Here is a 20,885-nt window from a genome sequence, read left to right on the forward strand (position 1 = left end):
CTGCTTGGCCCTCATAGGTTAAAACATAGGTGGGTGGAGTAAATAGAACAGAATGCTGGGAGGAAGAGGAAGTGAGCTCAGACTCGACAGCTCTGCTCTCTGGAGCAGACACCATGCTCCCCTCTCCCCGGCAGATGCGATGAAGCTCCGACCAAGGATGGACGTAGGCTAGAATCTTCCCGGTAAGCGCTCCTTGGGGTGCTACACACATGAATAGAAATGGGCCAAGCAGTGTTTAAAAGAATACAATGCGTGTGTTGTTATTTTGGGTATAAAGCTAACCATGTGGGAGCCGGGCTGTGGGAAGAGGCCCGCAGCTCACTACTACAGATGGCGCCCAGACATGGGGCACTGAATCTACAGAAAGCCTGAGAAAGCTTGGGAAAGAATAGAGTAAAGCATGTTTTCTTGGTAGCAACAATTTCTTGGGTCTGCTCTGCTTGCTAGAGGCAAGCAAGTGCTCTCATCTAAGAGAGGCTTCCTGACTCAGCTTTAGCTGCAAAATCCTGTAGCTCTTTTAAGAGGTCCTGCCACGAAACACTTAAACGGTGTGATGAAAAGCTGAACGCATGCTTTTCAGTTTTCAGCTGTAGCAGGAAAAAAGCTGCACCGTTTGAAAATGCCGGTTTTCTGGGCCGTCCTGCCAGGGCAAACTCTGACTTTCAAGCAGGCGGTCCTGACTATGGAGCTTTTGAGTGTTGCTTAATAATGCTGCAACTTACTTGCTGGCAGGGACCTTGAAATGCCACAGAGTTGTGGTGATAAACATGGCTACAGCTGGTATCTCCACCATGAGGCTGGAAAGCTAAGGAATGGCTGGATCCAGCCGTCAAAGGCACGGCTTTCGTCCTACTGATATTGCTTGGTAAATTAAAGACTCATGTGGTCAGAAAAAGAGAGATATACAGTAAAGAGAGGTTCAAAGACAAAGAAAACTTTAAATGATTTACAGTGTGTTTAAAAATATATGCAGGCTGAAAGTTAAAGTTCTTAAAAGTAAAATAAGGAAGAAAGAGAGTAGTTGGGTGTGGCAGTACACACCTTTAATCCCCAACACTTGGAAGGCAGAGGGAGATTAACCTCTGAGACTTCAAGGTATGGTAGCACATGCCTTTAATCACACTGCCTGGGAGGCAGAGACAGACAGATCTCTGTGAGTTCAAGGACAGCCTGGTCTAAATAGTTATTCCAGGACGAAGATATACAGAAAATATAAAATAAAAGTAAAAGTAAACGAAATAGAGGTTAAAATAAAGCCGCACGAAGATGGAAAATACAATGAGAATCTTGATACTATATGCTATTATGCTCTCTTTGAATTGTTTTAATGCTGAGGAAGGAGCAACAGATGCTAAAAGATATTTGTTTATAAATGCTGCTGAACTAATCCAAGATAGATATTTTCAAAATACCTTGACTTTAAAATTTGAATCTAAGGACATGATGCTTTGGAAAGGAGTTTCTTCTTTTGTTTTCACAGAGGATGAGATGCTGTGGATTTCTTCTATCACAATATGGTATGATGGACCACCTCCTCCTTAAGGGTTGCTGTGAACACCTTCAAAAAATTACTTCACTCAACTGCCGACTGAGAGGAACCTAGCACACAGGTTATACCATGAAAGACCTAGTTAACGATGCCCCCATTCAGCAGGAAGCAGTTTGGAGAGAAAAAAACTGCGCCCATATTCCCAAATATTGTTTATGAATATTCTTTTACATTTAAAGGGGGATATGATATAGATATGAATAATTTGCATTGGTATAGATTTTAAGGTCAATTTTGTTATATGTATATGTATTTCTGATCTTGATTAAGGTATTGTGATTGTGCAGTTCATTTAAAAATGTAATGTATAATTCGGAAATATAGGTTGCTAATAGATAATTATTAATAATAGTCAAGCTTGTAGTCACGTTAGTTAGATTTTCTAGATGTACATAGATATATTTTAGATAGGCATTCTTCATATCTTTCAAAGATTATCAAATATAGCATTTTAAGTGTTTTAATAACTTAGGATTTTTCATGACAATGAGACACGTCTGCTCCTGGCAGCACCAATCTACTTCAAGAAGAAAGAAGATGGGCATCAAAGAGGCACCTTATGGAGTTTGATAGACATTTGGGCAAGAAACTGCTCTTGCCTGGACTATTGCATAAACTGGACACAAAGAACCCACAGAGAGAGGACAGCTGAACTTGCCTAAAGGTGAGATGATCTTTCGGGGTTCCTGATTTATGAAAGAGTCTGCGAGACATTCTGCAGGACACAGCAGATAGTGACTAAACTGCCTTTGAAATTTCCTGCTTTATGGAAAAGTCTCTGGATACTATGGGCCTGTAGGCCGAAGATGGATGCCCCAACGGTACAGAGAAACTTTGGGTGACTGTCCAGGCAGCGAGATGTCTCTGTCATTTCTAGAGTTTTGAAAATTACTTACTTTTTGTTTGCTTAGGTAATACTGTATTCTTCTGGAGTCTTTGATGGAGTTGAAGAATAGATAGATATAGTTTTCCATTGTTATGATAAAAGATAAAATAGATATAACTGTTTTGTTATATGTAATTTTGCTATGTTAAAGCTAAAGCCTTCCTTTTTTTGTTTAAACAGAAAAAGGGGAAGTGATGTGGGAGTGTCATATCAATCTGTTGATTTCATTGGTTAAGTAATAAAGAAACTGCTTGGCCCTCATAGGTTAAAACATAGGTGGGTGGAGTAAACAGAACAGAATGCTGGGAGGAAGAGGAAGTGAGCTCAGACTCGACAGCTCTGCTCTCTGGAGCAGACACCATGCTCCCCTCTCCCCGGCAGATGCGATGAAGCTCCGACCAAGGATGGACGTAGGCTAGAATCTTCCCGGTAAGCGCTCCTTGGGGTGCTACACACATGAATAGAAATGGGCCAAGCAGTGTTTAAAAGAATACAATGCGTGTGTTGTTATTTTGGGTATAAAGCTAACCATGTGGGAGCCGGGCTGTGGGAAGAGGCCCGCAGCTCACTACTACACCAATGAATGTCAAGTGATACTTCACAAAAATAAAATGTTTTTACATATCAAAGGGAAAAATAAATTAACTAAAGAGGGAGTTTAAAAAAGTAATAAAGTGTCTTTGTCAGCTACTTATCTAACAAAGGATTAATATCTAGAAACTCAAAAAGCAAAGAATCAAGAAAATAACTGAATTAAAATAAAAAATAGTCTATGAATCTGAACAATGGTTTACAAAGGAAAGAAACAAAACGATTTAAAAAATCCAAAAAGGTGTTGAACATCATTAGCAATTAGGGGAATGCAAATTTAAACTAAATTTAGATTTCATCATACCCCTGCCAGGATTGCTAAGTTCAAGAAAACCATGACAGCAAATGCTGCAAATTATATTGGAAAGGGCAAGACTTATTCATTATTCGTGGGAAAACAAACTGATAGAGCAATTATTGAAATCAGCTTTGAAATTATCAGAGTGCTAAAAATAAATTACCCTTTAATCCAACTACACCACTCCTTAGTTTATGTCTAAAGGATTCAACATCCTATTCCACATACACCTGCCCAGCCATGTTCAGTGCTGTTTTATTCACAATAATCAGGAAACAGGAATATTTTAAATTTCTCTCAACTATTTAACAGATAATAAAAATACGGTATATCTACATTGTGTAATTCTCTTTGTCTGTAAGCAAAAAAGTAAAATCATGGAATTTGAGGGAAATGCATGCAAATAACAGGAAAATAATCAACTCAGTAAGGTAACCCACACCCAGAAAGACAAACACTGCATATTATCACTTCTCTGCGGATTCTAGCTCAGACTATTTAGATATGAGTTTATAATTTGGAATAACCACAGAAACAAGGGAAGTAAAGGGAGCAAGGGGTGGGAGAACAAATTTTAGAAAGAGGAATAATAGGACACATTGCTATGAATGGGGAACTGGGATAACCAGGAACATGAGATTCAAGTGGGAATAGGTTAGAGAGGGTAGTAGAGAAGGAGAGAATGGAAAGGGGAAAATAACTCCAATGATGTATATGGAGAAGAAATATAATTTTATGTTTACTTTAAAGTACATATGAATTATATATAATGCATATACATATATTTGTATGATGATGACTAAAAACACCATTTTCAGTGATACTACTTGGGGTAATAATTCCCCCCCCAAAAAAACAAAGAGTATCTAACAAAACCTCTCTGTACTGGGTATAAGAAACCTCTCTTTGAGGTATAGATCAAAGGAGTCCAAAAGACTTCCAAACTAATACAGGATATTGTCATTGCCCTTGGTTCCTTTCGAGAACTTGAAGATAAGACCCTACTGTTGAAGACAAAACACAGTATATAGTATAATATATATGACAGGTAAGTTGAACCCATGAAATTTCAAAAATATGCTTGCCTAAACAGGATTTGCACAATGATAAAACCAGTTGACATGGCAACATGGTCAGCAGAAATGTCAGTAGATCCTACCCCTGGACAAAGACCTACAGGTAATTGATGGCTGCTGAGAGAGGGAGTATCTACATTCAGGAACAAGCCAACAGACAGGATATCAAATCCCAAATGATCAGTCCTAAACACATAAACATAAAAGAATCACTAAATGTTCTCAGCAACCAGTGTTGATATATACTTATCTGTGTAGTTTTGAATGCAGGCAATAAGAGTAATTAAAAAATATGTAGCCGGGGCTGGAGAGATGGCTCAGAGGTTAAGAGCGTTGCCTGCTCTTCCAAAGGTTCTGAGTTCAATTCCCAGCAACCACATGGTGGCTCACAACCATCTGTAATGGGGTCTGGTGCCCTCTTCTGGCCTGCAGGCATACACACAGAATATTGTATACATAATAAATAAATAAATTTTTTTTTAAAAAAAAAATGTAGCCATGCATATGAAAGTATCAGGAGAGTGACTCTAGAGGAATACAAGGTGGGAGACAGAGGGTAGGAAGTTATGTAAACATAACATACACGTGTATGAAAGTTTCAAAATGTTAAAAACTTAAAATAGTTGTAGGACTTAAGAATGTATGGAAGGGGGCTAGAGAGATGGCTCAGAGGTTAAGAGCATTGCCTGCTCTTCCAAAGGTCCTGAGTTCAATTCCCAGCAACCACATGGTGGCTCACAACCATCTGTAATGGGGTCTGGTGCCCTCTTCCGGCCTGCAGGCATACACACAGACAGAATATTGTATACATAATAAGTAAATAAATAAATATTTAAAAAAAAAAGAATGTATGGAAGGCCTCAGTGTTCTGATACACTGCATACCTAATTATGAGTTTTCAATATGTATTATATTTATTCACAGTGGTGGTTTCAATAGATATAGCCCTCACAGACACATGTGTTTGAATGCTTGGCAATAAACGGTGGGACTTTTTAAACATCTGGCCTTATTAGAGGAAGTGTGTCATTGTGGGGGCAGCCTTTGTGGTCTCATATGTTCATGCAATGCCCAGTGAGGCATACAGTCACCTTCTGCTGCATGAGGATCAAGATGTAGTCTTTACCCGGCACCATGTCTGCCTGCATGATGCCAGGCTTCTTGCCATGAAGAGAACAAACTAAACCTCTGAAACTCTAAAAAGCCCCCATGAAATGTTTTCCTTCAAAAGAGTTTCCATGTCACTTCACAGCAGCTAAGACACTCACTGTGGAACTTTTAACTGAGGGTTCATACTTCATTAACAGAACTATGCATCTAAAATCAATTCTTCACTCTACAAGGCATCTAGGTTAGAAGTCATGTATAAGAAATTTTTTTCCATTGATATTAGGATTCCTGAAAAATCAAACCTTCAAGCCAACTTTTACCATTATGAAGAAACACAGAAAAGGCATACAGCTCTACTTTCTCATAATGACATTTCTATACAATATAATATTTTCTCTCAATCTGGAGTACACAACACAAAATCAGCAATCTAAACAGTCTGTAATGAACTACACTGATCACAGTAAGGATTCTATGAGCAGAGTCATTTTAAACATTAGGATAAATATCAATTTGAAAATACTTGGACTTCCCACAGGACAGGGAACCCTGATTGCTCTTTGGGCTGACGAGGGAGGGAGACTTGATTGGGGGAGGGGGAGGGAAATGGGAGGCGGTGGTGAGGAAGAGGCAGAAATCTTTAAGAAATCAATCAATCAATCAATCAATCAATCAATAAAAGAAAGAGAAAAAAATTGTTTTAGTATAAATGGCAAAAAAAGAAAGAAAATAATGATTTGGAGATAATATTTGAGGCAATACAACTGAGTTCCTGTGTATACTCCTTCTGCCCTTTCTGTGTGAACTTCCTGTCTTTAGATGAACCTTTGATTCAATCGCTCTTTTAATAACAGAATACCATACCTGCAAAGTAGCCATGGGGGTCATTCTTAGAAACTACAATAAGTTAATCATACGTTCATATATTGTTCAGTTTTTGATACATGATACAATTATTTAAATGCTTTTAAATCATTTTTTTCTTTTAAGTCTAAAATGAGATATCTACAATGATACATTAAATATCACAGCCCTTGGAACACCATATATCTATCCAGAGAGTACAAAGAGAGCACTTTCCTGAATTTATCTATAGGGGCATTAATTTTCCTCCATAGACTATAATATCATAATTACCCATTTATGCATTCTGTAGTATAATAGATATGACACAGTCAGGATATTTTTGGTTGTCACATCAGTGCCAGAAAATAAAAAAAAATAGTTGCCAGTAAAGATTGAATGGGTCCACAGTAGAACAGTTTTAAAAAACTACTTGATGGGCAAGAATTATTTTCGTGAATAAAGAGAAAAAGATATTCTGAGAGCACACTTTCGTCTTTCTGTTTTAGTTTCTACTTTGGTAGTTGGGGTAATAGTGGCTGATACCAGTTTTCAGAAGTGATAGCTGTTTTTTTTTTTTTTTTTTTTTTTTTTTGGTTTTTCGAGACAGGGTTTCTCTGTGGCTTTGGAGCCTGTCCTGGAACTAGCTCTTGTAGACCAGGCTGGTCTCGAACTCACAGAGATCCGCCTGCCTCTGCCTCCCGAGTGCTGGGATTAAAGGCGTGAGCCACCATCGCCCGGCATAGCTGTTATATTGTATTGGAAACTCAAAATCAAGCAATCTTTCATTCATTTCATTCACAAGAGAAAAATCCTTACATCTGTCACAAAGTCCCTAGACTGTGCACTTGCTGCTGTGACCTCTCCAAACCTTCATCATATTTCAGTCTTGCTTATTTCACTTGAGACACACATGCCTTTTGGAAACAACCATTTTGGTGATCCTACACTGGCTATTCCATGAAAAGAGAATAAATATCCTTGGCTACCTTCCTAACCTGATCGTCTTTAAGTATTCGCAGTTCACTTTTTTTTTCTAGTCTCATCTTGTTCAAAGAATCTGTCTTCTTTGCTCTTGTCCTCTTTCCTCACCCAGTCCTCTGCTGGTGCTTGAACTTAATTCCTCACACATGTAAGACATCACTCTTCTACTGAGCTATGTACCCAATCTGAGAACTGTCCTGAGAAAATATTTTTATAGCATTATATCACATCATCTTTGTAATTTCAATAAAGAATGCTACCCTTTGCTTTGATATTAGGTTTTAATGCAATATATTTCCTTTATGTCTTTTGCCAACACTATTAATTTACTTATTAAACTTACATAGTATTTTATAAGTATTCATTTATGTTAACCTTATTTTCAGTTGAGAATAATCAATTCATAGGTTTTGATTGAATTTGTGACACAGATTCTTTCGTCAAAACATAACATTCAATTTATTTAAACCATATTGTGGAAATGATTTGAATCTAAAGACATTGATTAAAAACAATGTTCATGTGTTTATGAGAGAGGAGAGAGAGAGAGAGAGAGAGAGAGAGAGAATGTGAATGTGTGTGTCTGTGCAAGTAGTACATGCACAGTGTGGTATATATGAAGGGTAGAAAGCTATTTTCTCAATTTCCATTTATTTTGTGACTCATGATCTCGTTCTAATCCTGGAGGTTACTTCCACAGCCTTAGAATTACTGGTGCAGACAGGTGCTTTATCAACAGAGCCATCTCCCCAAACCCCATACTTCTTCCTGGGAAGACTCTAATAAAAACAGCTACCATACACTAAATAAAATTTTCATTATGTTTGTATAAGTTGTATATCTGTCAGTGTGTATGTATTTGAGAAAGAAGTTGATGGAAATAAATAGAAGATTAAATACATGCAAAAATAGAGTAGGAAAGAAATAAGATGATTATCTTATCTTATACTTTGGGATACACACACACACACACGCACATATATATATATATATATATATATATATATATATATATATATATATATGTGATATAGCTGCTCTCACGTCTGTGTATAACATAAATCTCAATACCATACCACTGATGGCCCTCACGCTTTATTCTGGACTCTTTTGTACTACAATCCAACAAGCCAAACCACCAAAGCTATCAATAAAAGAATCTGGTTGTACTTGCATACTTCATGTCTACTTGTAAACATCACTTTTCTACTAACATAAGAAAAAAATAACACTATAAATGCAAATAATTCATTATTTTGCTATTTTCATGAAAGCAAATTTAAATTGAAACATTAAAACTTTTAAGTTTGTAACCATTGTATTTTGTGTCATTCCTTAATCACTTTACAAAAGTATAGAATAGAAAAATAATATCCTTCATTGACAAGTACAAAAGCATCCACATTTACATATCTTACCAGTTATCTTTGTCATCACAAAAGAGAATATTGGCAAAAAATGAAACCGGTTTAGATGAACTGAAACTAAGATGACATGGTAGCTCATCATTATTTCCGGTATCAGAGGCTGTAATTATTCTTCCTTTTGGAAATGTCACCGTAAGTGGGTGAATCTCATCATCATCAAGAAGTTTTGCTGTGGGAATCTTGAACTGTAGAGCTGAATTTCTGTTTAAAATAAAAAATCAAAATATATTCATCTCAAAATATAAGCAATTAATTTAAAGGGAATGTGTATTCATGTTTTCTAAAAATGCAAATATATACAATAGAATATTTAATATTTAAACATATTATTTGTATCATCTCTTCCTGTTTGTCCTTTTGTTCTGTAAGGATTAAGTGAGGCAAAATATTTGACTAAAGGCAATGTCTTCAATAATAGCCATTATATAAAATCATTTCTGTCAAAGATATCCAAATAAAAATTTATCTAAAATGATCATTTAAGATTTATAGTTAATGTATATGCATTAATAAATATTGCTAGATTATATGCATGAAAAAATTTCAAATTTTGGATACTAATAAGCACCTCCAGATAAATTCCACAAAAAATAGTCAGTTTTTTAACATTAAAAATGCTAAATGTTAAAAAAAAATTTAAAAATGCTAAATGTTTATTTTTTTAAAACTTCTAAAGACATTCAGTATGATAAATGTTATTTTATATATAAAATTTACTTAACCAATCAAAAATGCCAATAAATTTTGGAAAATTAGCTTCATTTATTAGACATGTGAAAACATAAAGCAAATAAGTATTATTAAATGAGAATAATCTATTTTAATCAGTTTGAACATTACTAAGCTACCAAAACAAGAAAGATGATTTACATTTGAATTAATTATATCTATATGATATACTAGATAAAATATGGGAAATTATTTCCTAAGCCCAGTAGAAAGCAATTTAGTTCTGCTTGACTGTCATTGAATGTGTCATTTATGCTGCTGATTTCACTATATGTATATAGCAAGGATACTAAGTGTCATCAACTCTTCAAATCCTTTCACAGAATAATCATGTCATAATTGTATTTATTCAAATAGTTTTTATATTGATGTACCATACATTAATTAAAGAATTGAAAGGTAAAAAGCTTAATTCTTACATTAAGACAGTTTTCTAAGAGGAATATTTGTAGCAAACTCAATTCCAATCTACTTTATCTAAAACTTAACAGAAGTTAGTGTCTCCTTATAAAATATAATCTTGACAAAACTGCAAATTGCACAGGTATGTTGAATTTGAAGTTCTAAGGTCTTCTCAAGCTGTATAGCACTTAGTGAAAGCCCTGTGGATTGTCCTTTATAATTTCCTCATTGAACATAGGAATTAAATATTGCATTGCCTTCCTCAATTTGGATATTTCACCAACAGTGTTATTATATAATTTTGGTAGGATAATAGATATATACAGTCTTGTTAGACATTAAAATTTCAATATTTTGTTTCTGTTATTCCAGATACCACTGTCTTACAAGCTGAAGTTCATATATAACCATAATACTCATGTCCAAATAAATAGCAAGTTTATTTATGCCTTAACCTGTCAAAAGAAGCTTATGTAATTTCAAGATTTTTCTAAACTAAAAGACATTAGTATGAATAATGTTAAGCACAGCTTATAGTACACATAATAAGATTGTATTTCTAAGCTAAGTTACTGAGACAGTCAAGACCCACCCTCAGGACAAAAGTGAAGAAGTACTACTAGAGAATTAGCCTATATAATGTTAGACATTGAAAGATACGATGAACATTTATTTCCATCCTCCATTTTCTCACTCTCCCAAACAACATTACTGGACTCAAACAACAGGTATACTGGGGGCTGTAGAGATGAATCAACAGTTAATAGCACTACCTACTCTTGCAAGAACAGCAGAGCTAATTTCTCAAGACCCATATCAGGCTTAAAACCACATGCAATGCCTGTTCTAGGTCATCCAACACACTATCCGGGCTTCTGAAGGCACCTACATATGTATGTACATGCAAATATGCATGACAAATATGTTATGTATACACATATATATTTCTATGTGTGCGTGTATGTACAACCACACACACACATACCCATAAAATAAATTTAAAATTTGGATATACTATTATTAGTCATACAGCTATCATGTTAATCTGTAAGAATACATTAAATGAAAAATGGGATGTTGGAGATCATGAAAAGCCACAACATAAAGAAAACCCTGGCCCATTAAACTTGTTTTTAAAGATATAGTGTATATTTTCTGGCCAATACTTCTTCCAAGCAATCACTTAGCAGCTATAGCTACTCCAAGATACTGCAGCCAGTTTTTATGTCAACTTGACACAAGCTAGGGACATCTGGGAAAAAGGAATACTAATCTAGAAAATGCCTCCAACGATTGTACTGTAGGCATCTTCTTAACTGCTGACTGATATTGGAGTGTCCACCTAACTCTACGTGGTGCCACCAGAGAGCAGGTGGTCCTGAGTGGTATAAGAAATAAGGATGAGAGAGGGCCCCTGTCCAATCATAAGTCATGCATGCCAGAAGACAAGATTGGTGCCTAGCCAAATCACCACAGGAGAGGCTTCCTCCAGCAGTTGATTGGAGCAGATGCAGAGACCCATACCCAAACATTAGATGGAGCTCTGTGAATCCTGTAGAAGAGGAGGGAGAGTTATAAGAGCAAGAGCCAGAGGGGTCTAGGACACAACCAGAGGGGTCGAGAACACTAGGAGAACATGGCCCACAGAGTCAACTAAGCTGGGCTCATAGGGGCTTACAGAGACTGATGCGACAAACACTGTCCTTAAATTGATCTGAACTAGGTTTTCCACATTTGCCTTATAGTTGTAGAGTCTGCTAATCTTGTAGGACTCCCACCAGTGTGTTTGACTCTTTTTCCTGGCCTTTTGGCCCTTTTCCTCCTACTGGGATGCCTTAGCAAACTTTGATATGAGGGTTTGTGCCTAGTCTTATTGTATCTTTTTATACCATGTTTGGTTGGTATTCCTGGGAAGCCTGCTCTTTAATGAAGGGAAGCAGAGGAGTAGATGGGGGAGGCAGAAGGAGGGGCTGCGAGGAGGAGAGGGGGAAGAGACTAAGGCCAGGATGTATTGTATGAAAGAAGAATAAAAAAAAAAGAAGAAGACTGAGCAGGCCATAGGAAGAAAGCCAATAGCAGTATTCCTCCACCACCTGTTCATTGGTTCCTGCTTCCGGGTTTGTGACATTCCACTCTGACTTCCCTGTATGATGGATTGCAAGCTAAAAGATGAAGCTAACTCGTTCCACCAAGCTGATTTTGGTCATAATGTTATTACCTAACTAAGAGAAATATTTATAAAGGAGGGAGACATATTTTCCAGTCCTCAATGACTTCATATAAAACAAACATCTTCCAAAGCCTTACAGTTAATGAAAATCAGCATTTCCAGATGTATTAAAATTTAAACAAATAATATCTTACTCTGATATATAAGTATATATGTGTGTATGTATGTATATGTGATATATATGCATATATGAATGACAAGGAATACAATAAAACATAAATAAATTTAAATATATAAAGAAAGATTTACTAGATCTTTCTAGTAATCAAAAATAATCTGGTTCATTTATTAAAAACAAACAGATCCACTCACTAGACTACGCTAAACATACTATTCCCCTACAACTAAAACAAAACTATTTGAAGTAATGTTTAAAAATCCAACATTACAGTACCTATTTTAATAACTCTTTCAGTGATTGACACAAGGAGATGAAAACAGGATACAGAGTTCTCATTTACATTGGGTGAGCATTTTAATTGGTACTAACATTGTGGGATGCAATGGGCACACATGCCTATCACTCACCTGCCTCACTCCTGGTACAGTTAGTTACTGGTGGAAATTTGTACATATTACTATATAATGTATAGAAGAATGTTGATAGCTCATTGTACACTATAGCCAATACAAGAAGCACTATAGATAAAAATGATGGCTGAGCATCTGGTGCCCACTTTTGACTTCAGTACTGTGACTCCTGATTAAGCTAGTCTCTGAGTTCAGGACCAACTGGGGCCACAAAGTGAGTTCCAGGCCAACAGAGAATCTTTACCCTGTAGCTCTGACTAGCTTAGAACTTACTAGGTAGACAAGGCTAGAGTTGACTGTTTTTTTTTGCGATATCAAATGAATGTTTTAAGTAACAAAATTTGTGTTAATTTCTTTTACATTGAAATTTTAAGCTTATTTTTTTTATAATTCAAAGACATGTTTTTTTTAAAAAAAATTCAAGAAAATAAATTACTATTTTGTATTTCTTAAAATTTTGTATTTCTTAAAATATCAGTGTATAATGAAATGCTTTAATAGCTCTTCCAAACTATAGCAAGAAATCAGGCATAGGATAAAAATTTCAGATAACATAGATTAAAAACAAAATTGTACATAAAGATATAGAAAATTCATACTAAGGACTTACCTGAAATAGTTCTGTGGCAAAATTCTGATATCCACCCCAGCTGTGATATCCAAAGGAACAGGAGTAAAACATATAAATGGTGGATCAAAAATTATCTTTGGTGATTGTATCTCTCCAATCAGATTTAGTGTTCTATAGTCAAATAAATTATCATTTAAACGTATAGCAACATCAGCTAGGTAGGTTATGGGCTCCTCTATGGGGAAAAAAAGTACTACATATTAGTTTACATTCAAAGGAGTATTTAATATAAGTTTTACTATCAAAATTTACTATAATATTAAATCTCAGTGGAGCAGGGTAGTTAACCAAGGAAAAATGCAGCCTGATGAAGAATTAAAGAGTAAGTGGAGTATTATTGTAGAAAGAAATTATAAAAACCAACATGTCTTCAAGTATACCTTGCCTATAGAAGAAGTAAATCTTTTTAATGTATACTATATGGGTGGTGGAAATAATTGTACATTGGGTAGAAATGCTTACTACATGGGGGAATACATAATACTTAAATAATACACAGAAGTAGTCCAACAGGACTTCTTTTTTCAGCTGCTTCCAATGTTTTAATAGAAGCTGCTAATAGGTATGGTATACAGAGCATGAAAATGACATCACAAACTGCTGAAGGATCTTAAGGGACTACTAAGAAAGGGGTTTGTGGAGTGAAACTCTCCCAGCTTTGAAGATTAAGAAAGGCTGCCAGGGCCACTGGAAAGGTGGCTCAGCGGTAAGGACCAACAGTTCCCAGCCCCTATATTGCAGCACCTAACCATCTGTACCTCAAGTTCCAGAGGATCCAGAACATGTTTCTGGCATCAGCAGAACCGGTGTATACACAGGGAATATTATACACACATATATGCAGGCAAAAAAACTAATGCACATAAAATTTAATTTTTTTTTTTTAAAATAGAAAAATGCTTACTTGGACAGAAATGTATGGAAATAGTATACTTTTCATTTGGTTTCAGACTTCCAATTAGTGCAGTAAATTTGAATATTCCATTTTTGAAGAGTTTGTCATTTTTACGGATGTCCAAAGACCACTGAACAGTTTTTTTTGAAATATTAAGTATCACAAGATCCTGTTCAAAGATATATATACAAAGGAAGAAATTCTTAAAATTTGAGGAATGCACTACAAAATTTTATTGTTAGAAATAAGATCTAAGTATTTACTTATGGTGATATTAACATGCCAAAAGCCAACCTAAACAAGAATCTTAAATAAAGGTATTCATGATTTACAGTATAATAAGAAAATTTGTTAGTTCATACTAAAACAGAGAGAATACTCTTTCTTACAGAAAAAAGAAACCTAAACTATGTATGTAAATGTGTTCTTTAAATTCTCTAATCCTTTGAAGCTGATCGCATCACTACCAAAGCAGAGACTAAGAAACTGGAGAATAGTAGAAAAACCCAGCAGATGCAATGAGTCACTTTGATGTCACAAATGCTCTTTATGTGATGTCAAATGTCACCGCTATAACATTTCCCCACTAGACCCATAGAAAAGAAATGTGACTGTCCTCTAAATGCCGAAGAAGGCAATGCTAGGAACTTCCCCCTAAAATTTCAGAAAGGATCATGGCTCCTGCAAATATCTTATTCATAACTAATAACTGATGGTTCAGACTCTTTCTTCACGGGTCACATATATCAAAACAATTGAGTGAAAGTTCAATAATGTAAAATAATCTCCCATTTCAGAAAGGCATTTTGAAATCTCGAATACATTTCAAGTTACTAAGGTTATTTTTTCAGGTTCATATATGAGATTTAAATACACATGGGGTTTATTAAAAGAAATTTTACTATCTTTTTATGCTCAGTGTCTAAAAAAATCTATTTTAATTTCAGTAGAAATATTTTATTAATCTACAACTCTTAATTTCATGCACTCTATTTTAATCAAGGCAATGTTAAATATTTCCCCTATATTCTTTACAACCAGTAATAAAGGTATTCAACAAAACTGATTATAGAAATAATAATACACTAGAAAAAAAGGGCAGAGGAGACACAATTTCCTAAGAGATACATACATGTCTATACATGCCTTTCATTTTTCATCTACGTATAATTTTAATTGGAAAATAAAATGATGCACAGTAAGAAAAACATAGTAGACTAATGTATGTTATTTTATTATATAACTGCATGTTTTCACTATAGACTGTTTCTTTCATATATATGAAATATGTTATTTTGTTATTAATATATTATATTAAAAACTTTCAAATAATCAATCAAGTCACTAAATGAAAACCAAAAAATTACAAAATAATTATAAATTATAATGTGTATTAATTTTCTATATACCTGAATTGTTGTGATTTCCTTACTGTGTTGAAGCTCATATAATGGGACTTTGAATACAAATTCCGTGCTGGATAATTCCAATGGTGCTCGTAAAACTTTAAAAGAAAAGTAAATATACTGATAAAATATTAATATACAGAATATGGACACTACTTAATATATTTTTCCAAAATAAAATAGCAAAAATAAATTTTTCTGTTTTACACTCCTAGTCAAAAAGTAACATTTAATTTCCAACATTTCTAAGATACCCTGACTTCCATATTTACAAATTTTCATTTTATAAAATTAATTGGCAATGGATTACATGTAAAACAAGACAATAATGATGAAATGGTAAAAAATCATAAAATAAACTCAATATTGAAATAAGAAAGAACACAGGGTATTAATATGATCTTCTATACCAATCATGCAAAAATGGAGATGCAAGCATAGTATCAGAAGTTGTAAAAATCTCTCATGTTCATTGTTAAGAAAGAAAAAACAGCAGCCTACAGAATGGGAAAATATCTTCACCATCCCCAATCTGACAGAGGCTTGATCTCCAAAATATATAAAGGACTCAAGAAACTAGACATCAAAATACCAAATAATCCAATTAAAAATAGTGTACAGGTCTAACAGAAAATTCTCAATAGAAGAATCTCAAATGGCTTAGAGGCACTTAAATAATTGTTCAATATGCTTAGCCATCAGGAGTCTGAGATTCCATCTTACACTTCTCAGAATGGCTAAGATCAAAAACACTAATGAGAGCTTATGCTGCAGACAATAGGGAGCAAAAGGGAAAACTCCACTGCAGGTGGCAGTACAAACTTGTACAGCCACTATGGAAATAAATATGGTGGTTTCTCAGAAAACTAGTAAACAGTATACCTCAAGACACAGGTATACGACTCTCGGGCACATACCCAAAGAATGCTCAATCATTCCACACGAACACTTGCTAAACTAGGCTCATAAAAGCATTATTCATAATAGCCAGAACCTGGAAAAAGCTTAGATGACTCTCAGCCAAAGAATGGATAAAGAAAATGTGGCACATGTACACAATAAATTATTACTCAGATGTTAAAAAACAATGATATCAGTTAATTTGAAGTCAACTAGATGGAACTATAAAAGAAAATTATCCCAAGTAAGGTAACCCAGACCCAGAAAGACAAACACGGTGTTTATTCAACTCCTAAGTGGATATTAGCTGTAAAGTAAAGGCGAACCATACTACAATCCACAGTCCCAGAGAGTCTAGGTAAAAAGGAGGGCTCAAATGAGGACAGGCAAGCATACAATTCAGATGAGATCTCCCAGGTAAACCTGGGGAGGGGGGTGTTGGCTGGGAAGGGACATGAGGGATTGGGTTAGGGGCTTGGGCAAAGTGAACAAAGGGAGAAAATAGTGAAAGAGACATCTTGATTGGGGATACATTTTAGGGTCAGTTAGAAATCTGGTGGAAGAGAAACTCCCATGAATTTAGAAGGATGATTCCAGCTAAGACTCCTAGAAATAGTGGATACATAGCCTGAACTGGCCATCTCCTTTAATCAGATTGTTAACTACCCCAGTTGTCATCAGAGAACCTTCATCCAGTGATTAGTGAAAACAGAATCAGAGATATACAGGCAACCACTTGGCTGAGCTTGAGGAATCTTGCTGAAGAGAAGGAGGAAGGATTGTAGGAGCAGGGTGGGGGAGAGAGCATCACAACAATACCCACAGAAACAACGAATCTGGGTTCATACAAACTTACAGACTGGACTGACAATTAGGGAGCCTGCATGGGACCAACCTAGGCCCTCCATGTATGTATGACAGTTGTGTAACTTGATCTACTTGTTGGACTCCTAGTGGTGGAAACAGGGCTTGTCCCTAAGGCTTTGGCAGTTGTCTTGTCCAGCTTTAATACAAGTGGAGGAGTTAAATCCTACCTTTACTTGATATGCAATGCTCTGTTGACACCCATGGGAAGCCTGCCCCTTTCTGAACATAAAGAGAGGAGTGGGGGAGAGGAGGCAGAGATTTGAGGAATGGGAGGAGAGGAGGGAGGGGAAACTGTGGTAGGGATGCAAAATAAGTTAATAAATTCAATTCATTAAAACAAAGAAATTGATTTTCTTTTCTAATATTCCAAATTTCGAAAACTAAAAATGATACTCTGACTTTTCTTTACTCTTAGATGTTAAGTATAAATCTTTGACCTGCACACATCAGTTGACTTTCATATTACATACCAGTAGCTTGAACAAAACAAGGTGGAATAATTGGTGATACTCTTGGCATCAAAACCTTTTTCTGTGACAAATACTCGCAGTAAAGATCTGAAGCCTTAAAGGAATTAATATGGACAGGAAAGCTAAAGTCATACGTTGCTACCTGTCAAAAAATGACCAAAAGATATTTGTAACTTTGTGGGCTTTGATAGTGTTTATTCACCAAAAATTACCTTTTGCAAAATAAAATTATCTTGTGGCATTGAAAATACATTCATTTAATAACGTAAAGGATATAATATTCACTATGTTGAAAATAAGTCTTTAAGATCATGAAACAAATTGTTTTTAAAATGCTTTTTATTATAAATAAACCAAATATCCAACTATAGAAGCTAAAATATTATTTGGAAAAATACAGATAAGTCTTTGTGATCCTTGGATAGGCAAGGATTTCTTAAATACTATACTAAATATATCATTCCTAAAAGTAAAAGTTACTTATCTGTATCAAAAAAGTCTAAAACAGCTATTCTGCTACAAATAATTTTAGCCACATAAAATGACTCAAAACACATTTCTCACCAAATTCTAACTAGTATAAAAATTAAACAAATAAAATCCTAAGATCAATTATAAAATGGTCTAGATAATGAAAATATAGATGGAACTGTGGAAAGGACATTTCGGAAACATATATACACAGTGATACATTAGCACAAGCAAAGATGTATTACATCAACTGTCAGGGAATTGCACATTGATATCACAGAATGTGGTCCAGTGAGATGGCTCAGGGTATAATGATGATTGCTGACAAGCCTGATGACCTGAGTCCAATCCCCACATAGTGGCAGTAGAGAACTGACTCCTGCAACTTGTTATCTGACATTCACGAATGAAACCCACTACAAATAAATAAATATAAGTTTAAAAAGGGTGGAAATTACAGGAGGTTCCATTTCTCACCTACACAACTGCTTAAAGAAAAGTAACAATACTAAATGGTACTAAAGATGTTTGCACACTCACAATATACAGACTCACAACCTACTGTCCAATGTTCCCTTAATAAGTGTCTAGAGGTGAACAGTAGAAAGAAATCAAGAAAAATGTTTATTTTAAACTTGGAGATGTAAAAAAAAAAAGCCCCCAAGATCATAGTTAGTTCTATACTGTGCTAAGAGTTCATGCTAACACTTGGTTTTAAATAAAATGAACATTAATCTCATATAAAGGGCATCTTTTCAGACCTGGAGATTCACATTCTTCTAGTTATGCAAAACACTGCGTTTACATTTTTATTTTATTTTATTGTATCTGACCATTATCACTGTCAGTTCTATATCCTGCTATGGAAGCTTATGTCCCATCTGTTCTCATTACATAATTTGGAAGCATAAAAAACAGAAGCATGTCTTATTTTAATGGCTGTTTCAAAACACTCATTTCCATGATAATCTATTTCTGCAATACTACCTGAAAATAGACATCAAGGAGTAAACTGACTAAAGATATACAGACATAATTTGCTTTCATATTCTACACAACAGAAAATGTGTTTCACCTTATTTCTTTGGAGACTTCTTATCTAGACTTCAGAGACTAGTTACATTTTCTTTTTTGTCTTTTTCATCTTCTGACTGATCTGCCATTATCCATTTGTAAATTAAAACAAATCAACATTCTATACTATATACCAAAACCTGAGTGACAGTCAACCCTTTGCATCCATGAAACATGACTCTAAACATAATTTATAATCTCCCCATTCCCAAATGTGAACTGCAAAATGAGAGGATGCACATTCAAATCCCATATACAAATAACTTGTATTCAACTTGCACAAATTAGTCATATACATTTTGATAGTTTTTAATTTTTATAGAAGAGTTGCTTTGATTGCATATATGAATATATACCATATGTATATCTAGTGTCCACGGAGTCAGAAAAAGGCATTTGAATTCCTGGAACTAGAATGATGGATGGCTGTGAGTCAGCATATGGTTGCTTCAAATTGAACCTGGATCTTCTGCAAGAGCAAAGGAGCTCTTAATCACTGTCTCAGGGTTAGTAGAGACATCATGACCATAGCAACTCCAATAAAGAAAAGACTTTAACATGGGCTGGCTTACAGTTTCATAGATTTACACCTCCATTATCATCATGATGAGACACATGGCAGCAAGGGGGTAAATATGATGCTGGAGAATTCTACACCTCAATCAACAGGCAACACAAAGAAAGAGTGATACTGGGTAGGTGTAGCTTGAACATATATAAGACCTCAAAGCTCATCTCCACAGTGACACACTTTCTCCACCAAGACCACACCTCCTAATAGTGCAACACATTATGAGTCTTTGGGAACTGTTTTCATTCAGACCACCACAACCACTCAGATATATCTACAGTCTTTAATATTTTTATATATTTAATTATGTAGAGTGTAGATATGTGAGGTTTGTGCATGCCACCATGCTTATGTGGAAGTCACAGGACAAATTGAGAGACTTGGTTTTCTTCTTCCACCATGTGACCTCTAAGAATTCAATTCAGGTCATCAAACTGGTAGCAAACACCTTACAATGAACCACCTTGCCACCTCTTTTAATTCTAGACTAGTTAAGAAATAAAAAGGTGATCATAACAACAGAAACCAAGTAGATACATAGACAAAAATAAAGACATACTTAAAAACCTATACTCCGACCAATTAAAAATTTTAAAAAACTGGGTAATCTTCTCCATAAGTATCACTTTCCAAAATTAAGCAATTTAAAAAGAACTACAAACCTTAGAGAAATACAAGCATTCTTTCAAAGTCTTCCCCCCCCCAAAAAAAACGCACAGATATGGCTTTAGAAAAGAGTTTTATCAGACTTCAAAGAATGAACACCAATACTTCTCAAATTATTCCACAAAATAGAAACAGAAGGAACATTGCCCAATTCATTTTATAAGACCACAGTTTCTCTGATACCTAAACAATATAGAGGCCCAGCAAAGAAAACTGCAGAACAATATCAATTATAAACATAGATGCAAAAATATTCAATAATATACTTGGAAACCAAA

The 20,885-nt window shown here is 35.0% G+C and overlaps 1 protein-coding gene across 1 annotated transcript in view; it reads right to left on the reverse strand.

Moving 5' to 3' along the window:
- Cfap47 (cilia and flagella associated protein 47) overlaps positions 1-20,885 on the reverse strand; it is a 307,853-nt gene that overhangs the window by 213,822 nt on the left and 73,146 nt on the right. The window contains 5 exon segments of the mRNA XM_057760135.1: positions 8,756-8,965; positions 13,267-13,462; positions 14,192-14,351; positions 15,592-15,686; positions 17,826-17,967. Of these exon segments, the coding sequence (XP_057616118.1) occupies positions 8,756-8,965; positions 13,267-13,462; positions 14,192-14,351; positions 15,592-15,686; positions 17,826-17,967 (803 nt within the window).

Source organism: Chionomys nivalis, chromosome X, assembly GCF_950005125.1.
Source record: "Chionomys nivalis chromosome X, mChiNiv1.1, whole genome shotgun sequence".
Classification (NCBI taxonomy): Eukaryota; Metazoa; Chordata; class Mammalia; order Rodentia; family Cricetidae; genus Chionomys; species Chionomys nivalis.